At 51.3% G+C, this 18,659-nt stretch overlaps 1 protein-coding gene across 3 annotated transcripts in view; it reads right to left on the reverse strand.

Moving 5' to 3' along the window:
- Positions 1-18,659, reverse strand: part of RASGRF1 (Ras protein specific guanine nucleotide releasing factor 1) — a 105,342-nt gene that overhangs the window by 3,286 nt on the left and 83,397 nt on the right. For all 3 annotated transcript variants that reach the window (XM_024742710.1, XM_024742712.1, XM_024742711.1), the window contains 5 exons: positions 16,765-16,868; positions 15,204-15,288; positions 11,932-12,129; positions 7,731-7,810; positions 1,427-1,544 (listed from right to left, as the gene is read on the reverse strand). In XM_024742710.1, the coding sequence (XP_024598478.1) occupies positions 1,427-1,544; positions 7,731-7,810; positions 11,932-12,129; positions 15,204-15,288; positions 16,765-16,868 (585 nt within the window). The remainder of the gene's footprint in view (positions 1-1,426; positions 1,545-7,730; positions 7,811-11,931; positions 12,130-15,203; positions 15,289-16,764; positions 16,869-18,659) is intronic.

The following is an 18,659-nucleotide window of genomic DNA, read 5'->3' on the forward strand; positions in this document are numbered from 1 at the left end:
CTGCAGTCAGTCTCTTAATTCACCTCCTGGGAGACCCCACTGAGGCAGCGAGAGTTTCTTTAAACCAGCCACCTGCCTCAAAGGCTGACACTTGGTAAGAATCTATACATCTACAGGTTATAAGTTATGACATAGAGTATTTGTCCTTCTCTGACTTATTTCACTAAGTATAATACCCTCTAGGTCCATCCACATTGTTGCAAACGGCAGAATTTCATGCAATTGATTTATTTATTGAACTATAGTTGCTGTACAATGTGTGTGTGTGTGTGTGTGTTTGTATACACCACATCTTCTTTATCCAGTCACATAATCTATAAAAATACTGAATTACTATGTCATATACCTGAAACTATCACAATATTGTAAATGAACTATACTTCGATAAAAAAGATGCATATTCTGAAAGGTAAAAAGTGTATTTAGTAGGGTCACATGATAGATGCTGAAGAAAGAATTGTTTTAAAGACTCAGAGATAATACAGTAAAAGAAAATTACCAATCATTTTCTCTGAGTAATGAAAATAAATGAGTGATTTTTGTTGCTAAAAAAAAAAAAAAGAATCTAGAGGTTAATTATACTATGTGATTAAGAGAAAAACATATGATTTGATCAGTGGTGCTGGCTTATCCAACATCCTAAAACAGCCCCCCTCAATTCCAGCAACAGCTAAAGGCCTCTGCCACTTTCTACGTGCCCACCACGTGCAAGACCACACAAAGGGGCTCCCCCATCCTGTTCCCAGGTCAGTGCTGCCAACTTGCCTTTGACAGAGAAACCTTACCTATTGAACAAAATCTCAGGAGGAACCCCATGACACAGAACCGATACAAATAGAGGCTCTCTAGTTGGAGTGAGAAGACGAGGAGGTTGGCTGGAAAGCAGGCTCCCTGCTGGAAGGATCCTCATCTCCCCTCCCAGGGTCTAGACTCCTCTGGGGAAACTGGAAACCTACTTGCTTAGGAGGCGCTGCAGAAATGATTTTGCTGCGGCCACATAACACAAGTGCTTATCTGAACAATAATGGATGGGGTGCGAATAGAGGGGCAGGCTTTGGAGTCTGACAGACTTGGGCCCCAGACCCGGCTCTGCCTTTTCCTTAGGGGTGACCTTGGGCTGGTCATTGATTACGCCAAGCCTCAGCCTGCTCACCTGTAAGGTGGAGAATAGTAAGAGCACCCACCCCTCAGACTGTGGGCATTAAAGGAGGAGATGCAGGTAGAGCTGGCTCAGGGCCTGCCAGATGCTAGCTGCTCGTTTGAGGAAGTGACCGTTCTTACTGGAGAAGCTGGGTTCAGGCTCCCCAGTGCATGTGCCGTGTCCAGTCGGCCAGGCCTGTCGGGCACTGCTCGGGTGAGCCCAGGGCTTGGGTCTGGGTTTTGATGTTCCCCCCACCCCTGCCCCGCTCTGCTGTGGGGAACGCACCATTCTCATCTTGGAGAAGTTGACCAGGCCGTCCTCCGTGTAGTTGGGCGTCCCCTCTTCGATGAAGGCCAGGTCAGTGAGGTACATCCCCAGGTAAGGGACACAGGGTGGGTCACAACTTTGAAGCAAATGGCGTTAACAGAAGTTTTTCACTTAAAAACTCGAGCCTCTACCAAGAACAGAACACCCCGCATGCATCTCTCGCTTTGCTGGAGGGAAAGGGATTTCTATTCGCCAAGAGTAATAGCAGCTCTTGGGACTCGGATTGTCAGTTGGGTGTGAGGGTCAGTCCTCCGGGGTGGTGGGGGTGACATGGTGCCTGCTGGGGCCTGGGGCGTCTCAATCAATTACCCCTCCCACCCCAAGCCAGAAGGCACCTCCTCTACCTCTCCGCTCTCCCTCCCAGATGGAGCCCTGGGGCTTGGCCGCCAGCCCCCTCCCAGCTCGCCTTTCCTTTCTGTCTCTCCCCTGAAACTCTCCATCCCGATCCCGCCCTAGAATCACATCCTGGGGGGCTTCACAGCACCGTGCCCTTTCCTGCCAGTCACCACCAGCCACCCCACCGAGCCCCTTGTCTCTTTCTTTCCCCAAGACTTCTCTCCCTTTACTTCTTCCCCACTGGGATCTCTGCCCACCCAAGCACTGGGCTGCCAGCTCAGGGAAACCTTGCCCTCTGAGATCACCATCCTGGATTTGGCTTCTGGGCGGGGGCGCTGGGTGAGACGGCTCCCACGATCGGTGGCTCCTGGGGGATGGCTTTCGTGGGGATGGTACTCAGCAGTATGGGCCGGACCTCTCTGATCTGTGGCTCTGAAGCAGGGGCTCCTGTTACTGTTCCTGCACAACTTGCTCTGGTGCCTCTGGGTGGGGTGCTAGGTTAAGGGGGTGACTCTGTAATGGGTCCAGTGGTCACTCTACTCTGGCAGAGCTCCCGATAGTTCGCCCAGGGGACTCCTCAAACAGTGCTCCGAAGCCTTCTCTCAGCTCAGCACACAGGTACAGGGACTCGCCTTTCTAGCCCATCTCACCTTTGTCTCCTTGTGACAGTCCTGCCACTCCAGAGGAAGGGGAGGCAGGGAGGATGGTAGAGCAAGAACAGAAACCTGGCCTCTGTCCCTTGCCTGCTTGCTGTGTGACCCTAGGCCAGTTCTTTCCCTCTCTGGTCCTCAGGTTCCCCTCATACCAGAGAACTGATGTTAGCTAAGACAATTTTAAGTGATTTGAGAGTTGATTTTAGGTGATGCCCAGACACTGTTTAAATAAATTGATTCATATGATAAGAAACATTAGATTTTCACTCCCCCCTCCCTCCCCCGCCACTGCTCAAGGAGAGAGCTCATTTGGTGACAGCATAGCTTTGACACTTTCTAACACGTGCCGTTTTCCTCTTTTTTTTCTTTTTGAACAAATAGTAACAGGTCTCACTCAGGAAACACCAGGATCTGGCCAGAATTTAATAATATTATTTTGATTTCATTGTATTTATTTTTTATGGTAACCTGTGTATTTATGGCAAATACGCTGGTTTCCCATTTGCTGTATAGAGTTTTCCTTCTTATTTAAATGTATTTCTGGGAAATAGTGAGTTAATTTAAAGGAGACCATTAAGTAAATGCAAATATAGCTGACACATGGATACGGCAAAGTCTTGAAGGAGGTGGATGCTTGGAGTTTGGGAAACAGTGAGCAGGAGAAATGTTTTTTGAACTGTCGGTCTTCACCCTTTCATGGGTGTTAAAACCAATTTGGTGAGTGTTGACCAGATTTTTTTTAAATTAAAAAAAGGAGAGAATAGATGATATCTGGGTTCATTGCATGGACTAAAATTGCTTTGTGAAATTTTTGTTGCTGTTATGCATATATGCATTTGTATATAGGGTCACACTGTCAAATGCAATTTTTTTTTTTGTTTTTTTTACTGTGAGTTGTGAAAAAGAAAAAAAAGCAAGAATCATACTGGTCACTGGCAGACCTCTCTGGGTCCTTCTGGCCATTATAGTCCATGACTTCTACATGCCTGGCTTTTCACTTCCTTTCCGTCAAACTCCAAGTCTGGAGCACAGGCTGGTGGATCTGATGGAGAAAGAGTTCAAAGGTCTGAGCAGCCGCTCTGGAGCTGGACGGCTGAGGCATTGTGCTGACCGGCAGGTTCTGGGGGGCGCCGCACTCCCCCTGCCCTTAATGGGAACCAGGTAGCCCGCAGAGCTCAAAGGACCTCTCTTATCTCAGACAGAGGCAGAAGGGGAGGCTGGGTGCTGCTTGCTGCCTGGGAATGACTGAAGGACGCAGGGTGTTTCTGGATGCCTCACAGGGGCTCTGACCACCCAGACCAGTGAAAAAAGTCTGGGAGTCCTTTGGTCTCCCAGGGAGGTGGATCTCCCTGAGGTGTTTACTGGGGTTTCTGATCCAGTTGTGGAAAGGTGAGGGACGGGCAATTTAGTCACTGCAAGTGGCATTGCCAGCCCCAGCACCAAACTCTGTTCCTGTTTACTACCTTCACGGTGAGGGGTCCAGGGAACACCACTCTTAATTCAGCCATGTACACATACACACGCACACACACGCACACCCAACCAACCCCAGTCCAGAGCCACGTAGGTAAATATATGGGGCTGTCGGAGTGGCCAGTGTAGGGGGCGGTGGGGACAGGTGTGGGGCACACGGGGCTGGTGGAGGGCCCCCAAAGGGCCCCACTGCATGGAGACAGACCGTGCTGAGCATCTGAGCGAGCAGGGGAGCACGGTAGGGGCTTCGTGTAGGCAAAACACCCAACCCATGGCTAGCTCTGAACTTTCTGTGTGGGCATCTGGCCCCGTCAGGAGGGATCCAGCCTTGCCCTGGATCAGGGCGGGGCCGACAAGGCTGAAATTGTGTGTGGGGGTGGTGCTTCCTCTTTCGGCAGAGCTCCGCCATGCCTGTGTCTGACGTTTCAGGGAGCAGAAAGAGAAGTGCCCCGTCCCCCATCCTAAAAGCTGCTCCTGGCGTTCCGGGCAGGCCTAGACGGGGTGACACCTGACATCTGGATCTTGTCTGTGGTTGTTTGGGGCCCCCGCACTTGATGTTTCTACCAAGAAATTCCTGCTGATGTCAAGGGGGAATGAAAGAAATTAACTGGTACCAGCGACAAGGCGAGATGCAGCTGCCCGAGGGGCGCTCCACCTGACCCCAGGAAACGGGCGGTGACAGCACGGGTCAGCCCTCTCCTTCACCCCGTCACAGCCGTGGGATGGGCTGCTCTCTCTTACAGGTCTCAGTTCTGGCATGGGGTGCAGGGAAATCAGGTACTCAGGTTATGGAAAAAAAAATTATTTTTTCTTTTTTTTTTGGCAATGTGTTGGCAGTGTGGGTGGGACTCGGGGTCCAGTCTTGCTTTCTGCCTCCTGGATACTCCCTGCTCTGTTGTCTCATTAGCAAGAGACTGGGCTTTGCTCTGTGGCCACAGACAGAAAATAAAGATGGAAACGGGTATTTGGCTTTGTCGGAGCCCCTGAGACTCTGGAACTCCAGGACTCTGGATCCATCATATCCACGTAGATAGATGGATGTTCCCCCCGTTTGGAGGCGGCTGCGTGGTGACCTGCTGGTCCGCTAGCAGACTCGCCCCTCCAGAGCTGTTCCCATGCTCCACTGACAGGAACAGATGGGAGGGCTTTCATGGTAGCAGCTAGCAGTGAGAGCCCGGCCCCTGCGTTCCTTCCGTGGGCATCCTATTCAAGCTAAAGACAAAGGTGCAGATGAGCCCGTCAGAGATGGACGGACAAAACCGGAACTGGCCCCCAAAGAGCTGCTGACCACATTTTACTGCCGAACGTAGTTAGCCCTCAGCCAAATGTTGTTGGCTGGAGCTGTGGGAAGGTTCCGGTCCCTGGGTGGCTGAGAGGAAGGGACAGTCTCATGGGTTGGACCAGGGTGTGGTTTGGGGAATCAGAAGGGTAGATAACGTTCATCTGGGGGCGCCCGGGCAGGGGACTGAAGCACTGTAGGTGGGCCAGGGGATATTTAAGAGAGTGGCCGGGGACGGGAGGCAGGATTTGGGGGTAAAGGGAAAAGGTCACGTGCTAGCCCGGTTGCTGGCACAAGGCTGAATGATATAATGACAGGCGAAAAAGGATGCCCAGGACCTCAGAATGGGTCTGAGGACTTACGCGGTGGGGTCCGTCACGGGATCCTTGTCTGGGTGGGTCACCAGCTGTGCCCCCCACCTCACTGCACTCCCTCCGGCCCGTCCCCTGCCTGGTGAGACGACCCCCAAACCCTGACACAACACCGCTCTAAGTATAAACCTTAGTGCCTCCGAAGAAAGAGTGCAGACACGTTTGCCCCAATCTGTCCTTCCCCTGCCTGGCTTGGCCTGTATCTCCATAAGGCAGGAACCCGGTTTGCATAAAGGTCTTAGCTCCCAGATGCCCGAAGGCCACCTCCGCCCCGTGTGGCAGGGAGCAGAGGCGTCTGGGAGAGGCACTTACATAGGCCCACGGGTAACCTGAAAGAGGGAAGACAGTCAGCATGGGGACTCGGACAGAATGGGGGACCACGGACGCGGTGGAGGCGGCGGCGGCGGTGGACGAGGAAGCCATGTGGAGGAGGCAGATGGAGCAGAGCACCCTGCGGGCGGACGGACAGGTTGGTGAATGCACAGGGGGGGCAGCTCCCCGCAAGCACAGTCCACGGGGGCTCCACGGAGCCCAGGCGGAGGAGAGACGGCCGGACAGCACAGATGGGTGGAACATCTGTCTGAGGACACAAATAAAGTGGAGATGGTCAAGGCAATGGCACACGGAGCCGGCACAAGGGACAGACCAGGTACGGCAGGAAGAAAACGAGAAAGGCAGACGGGGCTGGCAGGGAGGGTGTGTGGTGTGTCAGAGCCACCGGCGAGGCTGGACATGCTGGGTGGTCGCGGACTTCAGTGGCCTTGTACTGGCAGTGAGCACGTGATCCCTCGCGGAAGGGAGGAAAGGCATTCCCGGGCTCTATAAGGAGCCGGGACCCTAGGGGGTCTCCCAGGGTCTCTCCAAAGTCCAGCAAGTAGCCAGCCAGGCAGGGAGAGAGAGGGTGAGGGCCAGCCCAACGGGGCACACGTTCAAGTGCCCGAGGGGAACACAGTGGCGGAGACTAGTGGAGAAACCCCAAGTGCGCGTCTCACCAGAGTGAGCAAACCCACATTTCACGTGCGCACGTGGCCACAGCACGTACCAACGGGCCGAGTCACCGCTGCCCTGGGAGAGCTGGCCTGGACCCTCATGGGAGGTAACCTCGGGCAAACCGTGGAGCACTGGCCTGGGAGGCCAGCCTGGGCCGAGGCCCGGCTCTGTCACCACGGCCCCAAATCCTTGGGCCAGCCACTAGTTCCTGTGTCTTTGTCTGGAGAAGCATCATGGGAGAATCTGTCTCACAACAGTGGTTCTCAACGGGGGCGATTTTGCCTCCCTGAGGATAGCTGGCCATGTCTGGAGACCTTCTTGGTTGTCATAACTAGGGGGACGGGGCGGACACTGGCGTTTCATGGGTAGAGGCCAGGCATGCTGCGAAACATCCTTCTATGCACAGGACAGTCCCCACGACAAAAACTGTCCTGGTCTAGGGACCTCCCTGGTGGTCCAGTGGTTAAGACTCTGCACTTCCACTGCAGCGGGCGCAGGCTTGAACCCTAGCTGGGGAACTAAGATCCCACATGCCGCGTGGTGTGGCAAAAAAAAAAAAACAAAATCCTGGTCTAAAGGCCTTCTAAAGAAGGCCGAGGTTGAGAAGGCCCACCTCCCAGGCAGTGTTAATGGGGCTGCACAGACCATGGCCAGGCAGGGCACAAACTTTGCAAACTGTAAGGTGTAAATTACTGTTAAAACCGTATTTCTTCGATTCCAAGATGCCATGCTGTGTAAAATGCCCTCTTGTCTTGATGGCTAATTATCCAGTACAAAAAGGAAACACAATCATACGAAATAAATACACTGACTGTGAGATGCATCCTGATGTCAGAAATGGTAAAATGTAAAATAAAATGTGCATTTTGGAATCAAGGAATCCGGTACCACTATTATCATCATCACAGCTACTGCACGTCTCAAGACTATTCCTGTGCCTCTCCTGGGAAATGCCCTGACACCTTGGAATTTCTCTGGTAGAAGATGGAGGACGAAGCTGACCTGCCCTGGGGGTCTGGGATGTGTAGGGGTCGGTCTTGTGGGTAGACAGATGGACAGACAGACAGACCTCCTGCTCCAGCCAGGGGTGGCACGTGAATGCCTCTGCAGTGTGGTTTTACAATTTAAAAAATAACGGTGACAAAATGACACACACTTACTTTTTCAGAGCTTCTCTCAGATTCTTAAATCTGCCCTCTGACGACACAAGCTTTTGGAGCTTATCAATCAAAGTTTTTGTCTAGAAGGAATTAGAAGTATTTACTAGCACATAGCACACATCAAGGCCCGCGACTCTGGCCCACACTCCAGGGCTTCGCTTTGCCTCCTCGAGACAGGGCACGGGGATTTGGGGACTTCCTGGGTCTGGGGACTTGACCCTGAACTCTGAGGAGGCAGACACGGATCTTTGTTTTGCTTGCCCGTGTTCATACATCTTTCAGAAACATGGGAGTAGGGGTCAGGAGGGTCCAGGGGTCAGGAGGGTCCAATTGTCAGGGTCCTGAGCCCTGGGTGGTTGGGAAGGACTTGGCGGGGGTAACTCCAGGGACCTGGACCCGATACAGGGCATGGCCGATGCTTCATCATCATGATCTTTCTAATGCCTGTGCCCAAAAGATGTGACCATCTTCTCATACCTTCACTTTGCTCTATCGGGAGCACCACCCAGATTTAAGAATCAAGAAAAAAAAAGATGGCAGGTGAACTGATCATCAAAGGAGAAAAGACTTTGATGGAGAAGAAGAAACCCTGCAGCAAAGGGTCCCATCTGCCAAATGACCAGGCCAGGCCCTGCCGACGTATCAGGCCGGAGCAACTTGGGTGGCTGGAGTTTGTCTTAAGGGACCAGGTGTGTGCCTCAGAGCATGTCCTGGGTGGAGCCTGGCTTTGTGCTTCTCCTGCGTGACCTGGGGAAACCCCCTCACCTCTGAGGTCCTCAGCGCCCTCATTCATAAAACGGGAAGATGACTAGTGACCACCTTTCCAGCTCTAATCCTCAGAATCCAGAATGTGGTTGAGAAACCGGGCCGGAGACCAGCCGTGCATCTTATTACCAGAGAGCCTAGTCAGCCTGGAGGGGACACTGGCCACAGAGGCCAAGTACACCCCTGATCGTCGGGTCTAATTTTTATCTGAGAAACCTGCCTGCAGAAGACGACAAGCTAAATCTTCCTTCTGATGGAAGAAGAGGTCGGTGTGTACTCTTCAAGGAGAAAGGATGGCAGAGCACACCCAACTGCTCGGTCCCTCCTATCAATCCGAAGTCTTGTCGCCTGGTTTGGACTGACCCCGCTCAAAGCAAAAATGTATTCTGGATCTGGTGAAAGAGCCGCAGGCCAGGATGGAACAAGCCCCACCAAGCCAAGGACAGGTGATTCTGCTTTCACCTGCGATGACCCTTCTCAGACGCCCAGGCCAACCTCCACCCCAGGCTCTCAACGGCCCTCCTGCACTTAATCTCTTTCCAGAGCTGTGCTCTGGCATCCTCTTCTTTCCCCTCCACCTGCAGAGACATGAGATGCTGCAGCTTGAGGCCAGATGTGGGGTCTGAGTGTCCAGAGCCCTCAGTGGACTCTGTCGCCCACCCTCAGCATGCCCGTGGGCAAGGTACCACTCCACTCACTTTGCTAGGTTTTGACCTTCGTATCTGGAAGATGGGAGGGTAGGTCCAGGTGTTCCTTAAGGGCAATACTCGTTCAGACAGTCCAGAATTGTGGGTGACATAAAAGCTACACAGCCACGTAGCTCCAGGTGAAGCATCACCACACTTAGAGACCATGAAAAGGTACAAAGGATATTCTGGTGGGTGGGGTTTTTGCATACACTTGCGGCCAATTTGTGGCTCTGAGGTGGGCACACTTTGATTTCTTCCGCACCTGCGTGCTTACTTGAGGTGTGTGTCTGCTCCTCTTCCGGTTATTGCTCTCTGTCCAGGAAGGAGATTTGTATCCTGGGAGGCCACTGGATTTTCCCAGCTGCTGCTTAGAAAGCGTGTTCTGACTTGAAGCAGCTCAAGCATCTTCTGGCCATGCCAGGAGCTTCCATCCTTTGAGGCTCACTGGGATAGCAGGCCCCCTGGGGCCTTGGGCATCTCTGCTGGAGTATGGACACCAGGGAGTCGAAATATGGGGGCACTTGGAATACGTCTCTGAAACCAGAGACCAAGCAAGGAGCCTGCCTTGGAAATAGTGTCAGGACGAAAGATGATTATATATGGCCTCTTAAATACCATCCTTTCCTGTTCACCAAACAAGACTTCTGGATGGCCAAGGCTGCTCCTTCCAAAGAAGCCAAAAAGTATAGTTAGTCAAAGAGAGGCTTATGTCTCTACTGAAATCCAACCATTCCAGGGAGAGGAAACACATATAACTGCATCAGTCATCAGATGCATCATCCGATCCTTTCCCGAGGGAAAGTTTTTATTTTCAAAGAGGACGGGAAGAGAGGTTGGAAGAAGAAAGGGGAGGCACCGGACATCCCAAACTAGTTCTGACTCTTGCCGAGGCTAGACTGGACTTGGACACAGGCTTTTCTGCTTTGGGCTGGCACATTGAAGGGAATGATAAAAAAAAAAAAACTAGCTGCAGAAATGTGGCCATCTTGGCCTATGGGATACCTGCAGAGGGACAGCGAACTGTTCCTGGTTGGTGTTGACCAGGCCACGGCCATGGCTACCCAGAAGCTCTTGGAGCCGGGCACTATGCACACGGACAGCTATAGCGCAAACTGAAGGGCTGGGAGAAGCCAGTGTGGTCCAGTCTGCCATAGAGGGTGCAGGCCTAGATGTGTTTTCAGAGGCATCTTTGATTTTTGGACCAGGCTGGCTGGCCCTAGGTCTTGAATGACATCCTGGAAGGCAGGCCAGATCACACACCTTGACCTCTAACTGCCCTCCATTTGCACTCTCCTCAGAGAATGGAAGACTTCAGGATGGTCAAGGCAGTTCCCTCCCAACTCTATGACAGGGGTGATGCTGGGGAATGAAGCCAAGAAATTCCCACACCCCCGGAAATGGGGTAGGAAAATGGAGCCTGGTCTGCGGGCTTCTAGAAAAGATGACATCATTGTGATGGGATAGGGCAGGAGAAGAAAGATGCTGACCTGAAATGGGTCCCTCAGACTCTGCCCATAGCCACGTCTGAACCTCGACAGGCCGATCAACCTAGATGACTTAGAGGTTCTGTGGCAGCCTTGCTCAACCCCTGACTTCAGGAGTTCATGACACTGTGTGCCACGTGTGGCCAGACGTGCCTGCTCACCTGAGCTCCCGCACTTCCAGCCTCTGCTCTTTCTAGAAGCCTGCTCACAAGAGAGGCATCTTCTGGTTTTCGTCCTGATCCTGGCATCTCTGTGTGCTAAGCAAGAGGCCCAGCCTCATTGGACGGAAGGGGTACTTTGCAGTCCTGCTGTAATCTGGAGCTGCAGTGATTGGCTGGCAGCGGAAGGGCAGCAGAGATGTCCCAGGGCTGTCCTGAGATTGGCTGCTTATCTAAGTAGGAGGGATTTATGGACCTGCCATTGGCACGAGGAGAGCAGTGAGGGGCAGGGGAGAAACAGAACTATGAGGGGGGTAAGTCCAGAATGGTCCAGATGGGACAGGCCCCTTGGAGACCCTGGGCCCCACACAGCCCACCTGGCTGTAGGACCAGAGACACTATAACCAAGTTACTGGTGCCTCTGGAGGTTTACCCTGGCCCTTGGTGGTCACTGTCCAGCTTTCTGCCAACATGCAGGCTGGGGCTGGGACATCCAGTGCACCCAGAAAGGACGTGGCCTAAGTGTCCCGTTGTGCTCTCCTTTCAGGAGAGCTGCCTCCTCACAACCCCAGGGCAAGGAGCTTTATTCCTGAGGAAGATCCCACCTTATGGTTTTTCAGAATCAGGTTCTGAGTGAATAAAGATCAAGCCCATATTTAAGATCACATACTATCTAATGGGTAACAGGGACAAGTTAACTCTCTGGGGGCCAGAAGGGCTGCTGAAATCAACATCCGAGGAAAGGACTTGCAGGGTCATCTGGCCACCATCTCGGTAACCTGCAGGTCTGGACTGAGATCCCCAAGAAGTCACCGCTCTTTTGTCCCAACTCAAGGAAAAGAGTGTTGGGACCAATAATCACTGTCCTATATCCCACTTTGGCATATTGATTATTCAAGTGGGAATTAAAGTCCTGCAAGGTCCTAGTGCCACATCCGTTGGCCTGACATCTGGTCCCAGGTAAAATAGGAGAAGAGGTTCTCTGTTTTACCTGGGAGTACTGGCCCTCACCCTGTCCTTCATCCACCTATGGATGGTGGCCCTCTGGTCTCTCCACCCCAGCCCCAGCCCAGACCATCAGGCCAAGCTGGCTTCCTGCCCGCACCTGCTTAGAGACTTTGAGCCATGTCTTTTTCAGCCGGAAGATTGCGCTCCGGTTCATGGATGAGGTGATCTCCAAAACAGCATTGTAGTTGTGTAAGCATCGGCATATGTCAGCCACGGCCACCCACTTCTCGATGGCGCTCACCCTCGCATTGATGTCCTCATTGCGGATGATTTCTGAAGCAATCAAGTTACTGATCTTTAAGCCCATGCAATAAGATAAGAAAAAAGTAAAAGGAGTAAGTATTGTAAAGATGATAAATCACCATTATTTGCAGATTAAATGATTGTCTGTTTGAAAATTCCTGGAAGAATGAATTGGAAAACTGCCAGAACAACCAACAGAGCTCATTAGGGTAGCTGGTTAAAGACTCAATATACAAAAATAATTTTTTTTATATATTAGCAATACCAATTAGAAAATACAATGAAAAAAGATACCATCTTCAAAATACCAGTGGGACCTGTAATGAGAACTATGTAGGATGCTACATGAAAAATAAATAAAAATACCTTTTATTACCAAAGGTAATAAAAGAATTGATTAATGAAGAAAAAGATTAGATTCCAAACTGGAAAGGTAAATATGTCTTTTTTCAAAACTAATGTACAAGTTTAATGCAAGCCAATAAAACATGCAATGGGAGTTTTCTTGAAAACTTGACAAAGCAATTCTGAAGTTTAGAGTTAAGAAGAGCCAAGCTCTGAGGGAAACTCCCACCATACAACTAAAGCTTGGATAGGACACACACTTTGGGGCATCCCTGGTCTCACATATCCAAGGACTACTCTACCCCTGCACGGCAAACAATCACATACACACAAACTAAATGTGGACTGGATCTGGAGCAGCCAGGGGGTAGGAAGCTGGGGCCAAAACATCAGGGAGCTACAACCACAAGGAACTGGGGCAGCAGGAAATACTGGACCTCCCTGTACATTTCTTTGCAATTTCCTATGAATCAATAATTATTTTTTAAAAAAGTACAAAAAACACTTGTTATTAAAAAAATAAAGGTGATTAAAGGACAGTTACCAATGAATATAAATTGTAGGGCTTTACCACCCAGAAATATTCTTCTTTAGAAAAATTTCTAAAGGATATATATAAAGAAGAATGAATTATAAAACTATTTAAGAAGGGAAAACTACTGAAGAGAATCCGGGAGGAATGGTAGTACAAAATAGCACACATACTATAAACCTTAATTAAACTGAAGTAGTATTTTTTTTCCATAAAGAAAACACTGAATTCAAAACAGTTTTACATATGTTATATAACTTTTTTAAAGGAATATAGTCAAATCTTCCAGAGAAGAGAGAAAAAAGGAATACCTGCCAATTTATTCTATGAAGCCAGTACAATCTTGATACCAAATCCAGATACAGAAAATACAAGAAGGAAAAATTACACATCCATTTGTTTAATATAACATGAATATTTTAGATTTGTCCGTGGAACACAAGGATGGTTGAATATTAGAGAAAACTCTGTAACTGTCATTCATCATATCCACAGATTTAAAGGAGAAAAACCATACGACCATCTCAATAGATGCAGAAAAAATTTTGATAAAATGCAGTATTCATTTATAGTAAAAACCACTATGAGCAAACAAGGAATAAGAAAAAGAATTTCTTTAACTTGATAAAGAAACAAACATCCTAAGCAGGGAAATATTAGAAGCATTCTCTTTAAAACCAAGAACAAGATTCACCATCACCATTCCTGGTGAACACTGTCATAAAGGGCCAGGTCTGGAGGCACCCAGGGTGCAAGTGCATGCACTCGAGGGTGAACAGTCCCTTAAATTTTGCCCCCTGAGCACCTCGTTCAACTTACCCTAGTTCTAGCCCTGATACTGGAGATCCTAGCCAGTACCAATCAATAAGATAAAGAATTAAAGACAACAGGACTGGGAAAGAGCAAAAACAAAACCAAACCAAACCCTGTGTCAGGGAGAGATTAAGAAACAGAGTTTCAGGCCATGAATATCACCTTCAAAGAGGTACACATGCTGTGTACCTGAAAACAAAGAAAGGTGGGTTTTAACAGAGATGGCCAAATGCCAGGTAGCGATGAGGGTAGCCCTCTGGAGGTGGATTGTGTGGGTTCAAAGCAGGCTCTCCTGCTGATGACTGGGGGTGAAATTTAACTTCCTTGAGCCTCGGTTTCTTCATCCATAACAGAGGATTAGACAAAAATGAGAATAACAGGATTAAATGAGATGATGCTTACGAAACCCTTGGCATAGTGCTAGGCACATGGTCAACATTCAATAAATGCTCACTTCATATTCTCACCTTTTACTTATGTGATTCCTGGGCACACACTGGGGGAGCGGGTGGGAGCGGGGGGAGAGGGAGGGACTTTTTATTTTTGGCCGCGCGGTGCGGCATGTGGGATCTTAGCTCCCCGACCGGGGATGGAACCCACGTCCCCCGCATTGGAAGTGTGGAGTCCTAACCACTGGACCACCAGGGAAGTCCCCGGAGAGGGACTTTTATTGCTGCCTGGTGCTGTGGTTGGACTTTTGGGTCAGGCGTCGTCCGACTCAGGCCTTGTGTGTGTTTCCTGGGGCCTCGCCCACATCCATCGCTTCCTCTCTCCTGCTATACATCCTGCTCTCCATTCTACAGCTGTGTTCCCTGTCGGGCTCCTCCCCTGAGCTGCAATACCTGGGTCCTCCTTGTTTCCTCCAGGCTGCCGAGGACCTTCCCAGGACGAAGGTCCGCCCCCGGCTGTGCGTGACATGACGCGGCCTTGACCAGGCGGTCAGGACAAGTGGACTCATATGCCTCCACTTCCGGCCGTCAAAAGCTCTTGTGTTGATGGTTAAATTCATCAACAGAGGAATGAAGATGCTGAGTGCAAATGCCCTCAAGGCTGTCACAAGGCTGGGGGTAGATGGGTCCCTGCGGCTGCAGGGGTTGGAGCTTGGGCAAATGCGGGGAAGTTGCCGGGAGAGATTTCTTCCTTCTGGCTGGGGCTGTAGAGCAGAGGAAGGCCACGAGCTACCAGACACTGGTCAGGAGACCTCAGGCGTCTGCCCTTCAGAGTCTCGGTTTCTTTGTATCTAAAGTGTGATAACAGCCCCCATCTTTTAGGATGGGCGTGAGCTTTAAATGAAATTATCATGCCCATGAATCACAGAGCTGGAGAGGACCCAGGTGGTCTGGTTCTAGCCAGGTGTACAGCCCGTTCAGAGGGTCTCACCGAAGAGAAACCTGCAGAGAAAGGCCCTGCACCCGCTCCCCTACCCCCATACTCACATCATTGAAATGCTTAGTGGTTTTCATGATATAAGGGGTCCTTTCATTCTTTTCCAGTTTCATCCATCCTTGTCCGAAGAACTCCCTGTAGGAAGAAAGGGAGAAACCCAGGGTGGGTGAGGTTAGGTTTGCCTTGCTGATTTCTTTGCTTTGAGTTCTCTGCTTTTTGAAGTTGTCATTTCTGGGGAGTAACTTTCTGCAGAGCCCTCGAGAGGAAGGGACCCTGGGGTCAGGTCTAGCTCTGCCTCGTACCAGCTGTGTGGCTTTGGGTAAGCCCTCGATATCTCGGGGCCTCAGTTTCCTCATCTGTGAAACGGGAATAGTGACAATACTTTTCTTACAGGGTTATCGTGAGGCTGAAATGAGATATGGTGCGATGGGCACATCAGATCTTGTTTTGGATCTTGTTTCTGAATGGGAGAGCTCCCGTTTTAAAGTCACCTTGCAGAAGCTGGTCTGTAGAACAGGGAGGACAGAAGGCCACAAAAAAGGGTCAGATGGAAGTATACAGGAGCTCGCAAGCCAAGCCAGCAGCGTGCTCTGGTAATGGTGACCTCATGGGATCAGAGACCATCCAGGCCTCCAGGAGAAGCTCCTTATTTGACAGTGACTGTGCGAGTGACCTGGACAGAGTTCCATGGGCAGGAGGGAGCAATAACTACTGTCAGAAATAACTGCTGTCTCTACACGCAGGAGATGCAGGAGGTTTCTAAAATGTCGACACTCTCTGTCTAGGTGAGGTAGTGCCCCAGTCAGTGGGGGCCTCTGTGTGTGCCAGGTGGGGCTACCTTTCTGGAAAGCGGAGATCAAAAGTCCTACAATGATTCATAACCTCAGAAGCGGTGATTCCAATTTCAGGAAACTATTCTAGGACAATTGTCAGAAATTCAGAGACATATTTAGTTACAAGGAGGTTTACCCCAGCTTTAAATATAAAAGTGAAAACTGGGAACAAGCCCACGGCTTAGTGCACTGCCGGGGAATACTGTGCAATTGTTAAAAACGGTGTCTTTACAGATACCATTTTGGTGTACCGTTAGGCGAATAAAGGGTGGTACAAAATTATGTAGGTGGTATAGTTGCAACGAGCAGCTGGGGATGATTGACTACAGGCCAGAGCAGGTAACAACCAGGCCTTGGGGCTGCTTCAAAGTCCAGAGAGTCCCCCCAGCGTCTGCCCCTGCACATACATACACAGCGACACACACTCATGCGTGTGTGCACATTTGCTCACGTGTGCACATGCGTGAACACATACTCCTTTTCTAGACCTCCAGGAAAGGAGCGCCGAATTAGAGATGCTTCTGAAAAAGCGAGTGTGTGTGCGTGTGTGTGCGCGCGGGCACGCGCATGTAGCTGGTAGGTAAGGACGGAATTTGGGGACAGGAAAGGGGGTGGGGTCCTCTCTCATCCCTGCCGGCACATGCATTTTTGTGTCAAGCTGTGGAGAATCAATCCGTGCATCTCTGGAAATCTACTGCGCATGCTTCAGGGATGGGGATTCAGCCAAAGACGGTGCCCGAGGAGGAAGGGCGGGGTGTCTGAACCTGCACCCACTCACTCATAAGGGATCTTCTTGAAGACTAGGTGGTCCAACAGGGTCAGCTGCTCCGCGATCTCCAGGGCTGAGTGGTTTTCAAAGGGCTCGGCCTTCACGCCTTCAGCCTGAGAGGAGCAAGGTCCCAGTTAGGTCCAGGAGGGGCACCTTCTGGCTTTTTGGCCACTTCTTGGAGGGCATCTCCACCTCGATTCTGGTGAGTGGGTGGGTGGGGCGTGACTGGGGAGGCCCCCCGCCGGCAGACCTGCCGAGGGGAGATGAGGACGGGATGGAGGGGGCTGGGAGTCACTGTCCGTCGTGCCCCGTGTGTGTGTGTGTGTGTATATACGTGCACGCACAGGCCTGTGCTGTGCTTCAGGGTCACTCGTTTGGTCATCACTTGCCCCCAGAGCATGGACGAGACAACAGAGGCACCCAGAGATAAATGACTAGCCCACGGCAATCAGCCAGAAACAGGCCGACTGAGACCGGAACCCAGGCCATCTGACTCCAGGCTGTGACCCGTCTCTCCCTTCAGGTCCAGTCTGGGTCCACAACTGGCTCCATAAAATTTCTTTTTTTTTTTTTTGGCTGTGCTGCATGGTGTACAGCTTGTAGGATTTACGGGATCTTAGTTCCCCAACTGGGATTGAACCCGGGCCCTCGGCAGTGAGAGCGTGTAGCCCTAACCACTGGACCACCAGGGAATTCCCCATAAAATTTCCTTTTAATCTTCGTTAGCAGAGAAGAGCTCACCGGTGTGAGTGCCTCCTGGGACAGTGCCCCCGTCCTGCGCCCAGAAGACAACTGTCTGCCTTAGCCCTGGGTACCATGCCCCCGCCCCCAGGGCCACCACGGACACCACCTTAAAGGTGACCACTACCTGAGCCCCCCAATCAGGGGAAATCCTCAGCAAGCACTGGCGAGGGGGCCAGTGTCCCCACGGCAGGGATTAGACAAGAGGAGGCCCAGGGCACAAAGGCCTCTGGAAAGTCTGCTGGATCTGGGAGAGGCTGGAGGGAGCTAGAGAAAATAGGGGGAGGGGACAACTGTGCAGTCTTGGGAAGAGAGTCAGGACCAAGGATGCCCCTGTTCTCCCCCTTGGGGCCAACTGGGCTGCGAGGGAGGAGAGGGGCCAGCTACCCTGCCCAGAGGGCCCGGCCAGCCAGCTGAGCCCCTGGAAGCTGCACCGATCACAAGGAAAGTGGGGCGACCCCGAATGAAGGGAACAAGCCCCCCTCCTGGACGGAGTCTCTCCTTCCCACTTCTCGGCAAACAGTCATCCAGAACTGCCCTGCCAGGTCCTCGCGAGACACCAGAGGCAGAAAGACCAGAAAACGCGTCCCTGGCTTCAGGAGCTCCAGTCACAAGACCAGAGCAGGGACAGAGTGCGGGAAAGCCGAGGAAAGGCCTCCTACTCCAGCCTCTGCGCGGTGTGTGTGTGTGTGTGGTGTGTGTGTGTGGTGTGTGTGTGTGGTGTGTGTGTGTGGTGTGTGTGTGTGGTGGTGTGTGGTGTGTGTGGTGTGTGTGTGTGTTGGTGTGTGGTGTGTGTGGTATGTGTGTGTGGTGTGTGTGTAGTGTGTGTGGTGTGTGTAGTGTGTGTGTGGTGTGTGTGTGGTGTGTGTGGTGTGTGTGGGGTGTGTGTGTGTGGTGGTGTGTGGTGTGTGTGGTGGTGTGTGGTGTGTGTGGTGGTGTGTGGTGTGTGTGGTGGTGTGTGGTGTGTGTGGTGGTGTGTGGTGTGTGTGGTGGTGTGTGGTGTGTGTGGTGTGTGTGTGTGGTGTGTGTGTAGTGTGTGTGGTGTGTGTGTGTGTGGTGTGTGTGTGCGTGTGTGTAGTGTGTGTGGTGTGTGTGTGTGTGGTGTGTGTGTGCGTGTGTGTAGTGTGTGTGGTGTGTGTTGTGTGTGTGGTGTGTGGTGTGTG

The sequence above is a fragment of the Neophocaena asiaeorientalis genome, unplaced genomic scaffold, assembly GCF_003031525.2.
Source record: "Neophocaena asiaeorientalis asiaeorientalis breed wild unplaced genomic scaffold, Neophocaena_asiaeorientalis_V1.1 scaffold155, whole genome shotgun sequence".
Classification (NCBI taxonomy): domain Eukaryota; kingdom Metazoa; phylum Chordata; class Mammalia; order Artiodactyla; family Phocoenidae; genus Neophocaena; species Neophocaena asiaeorientalis.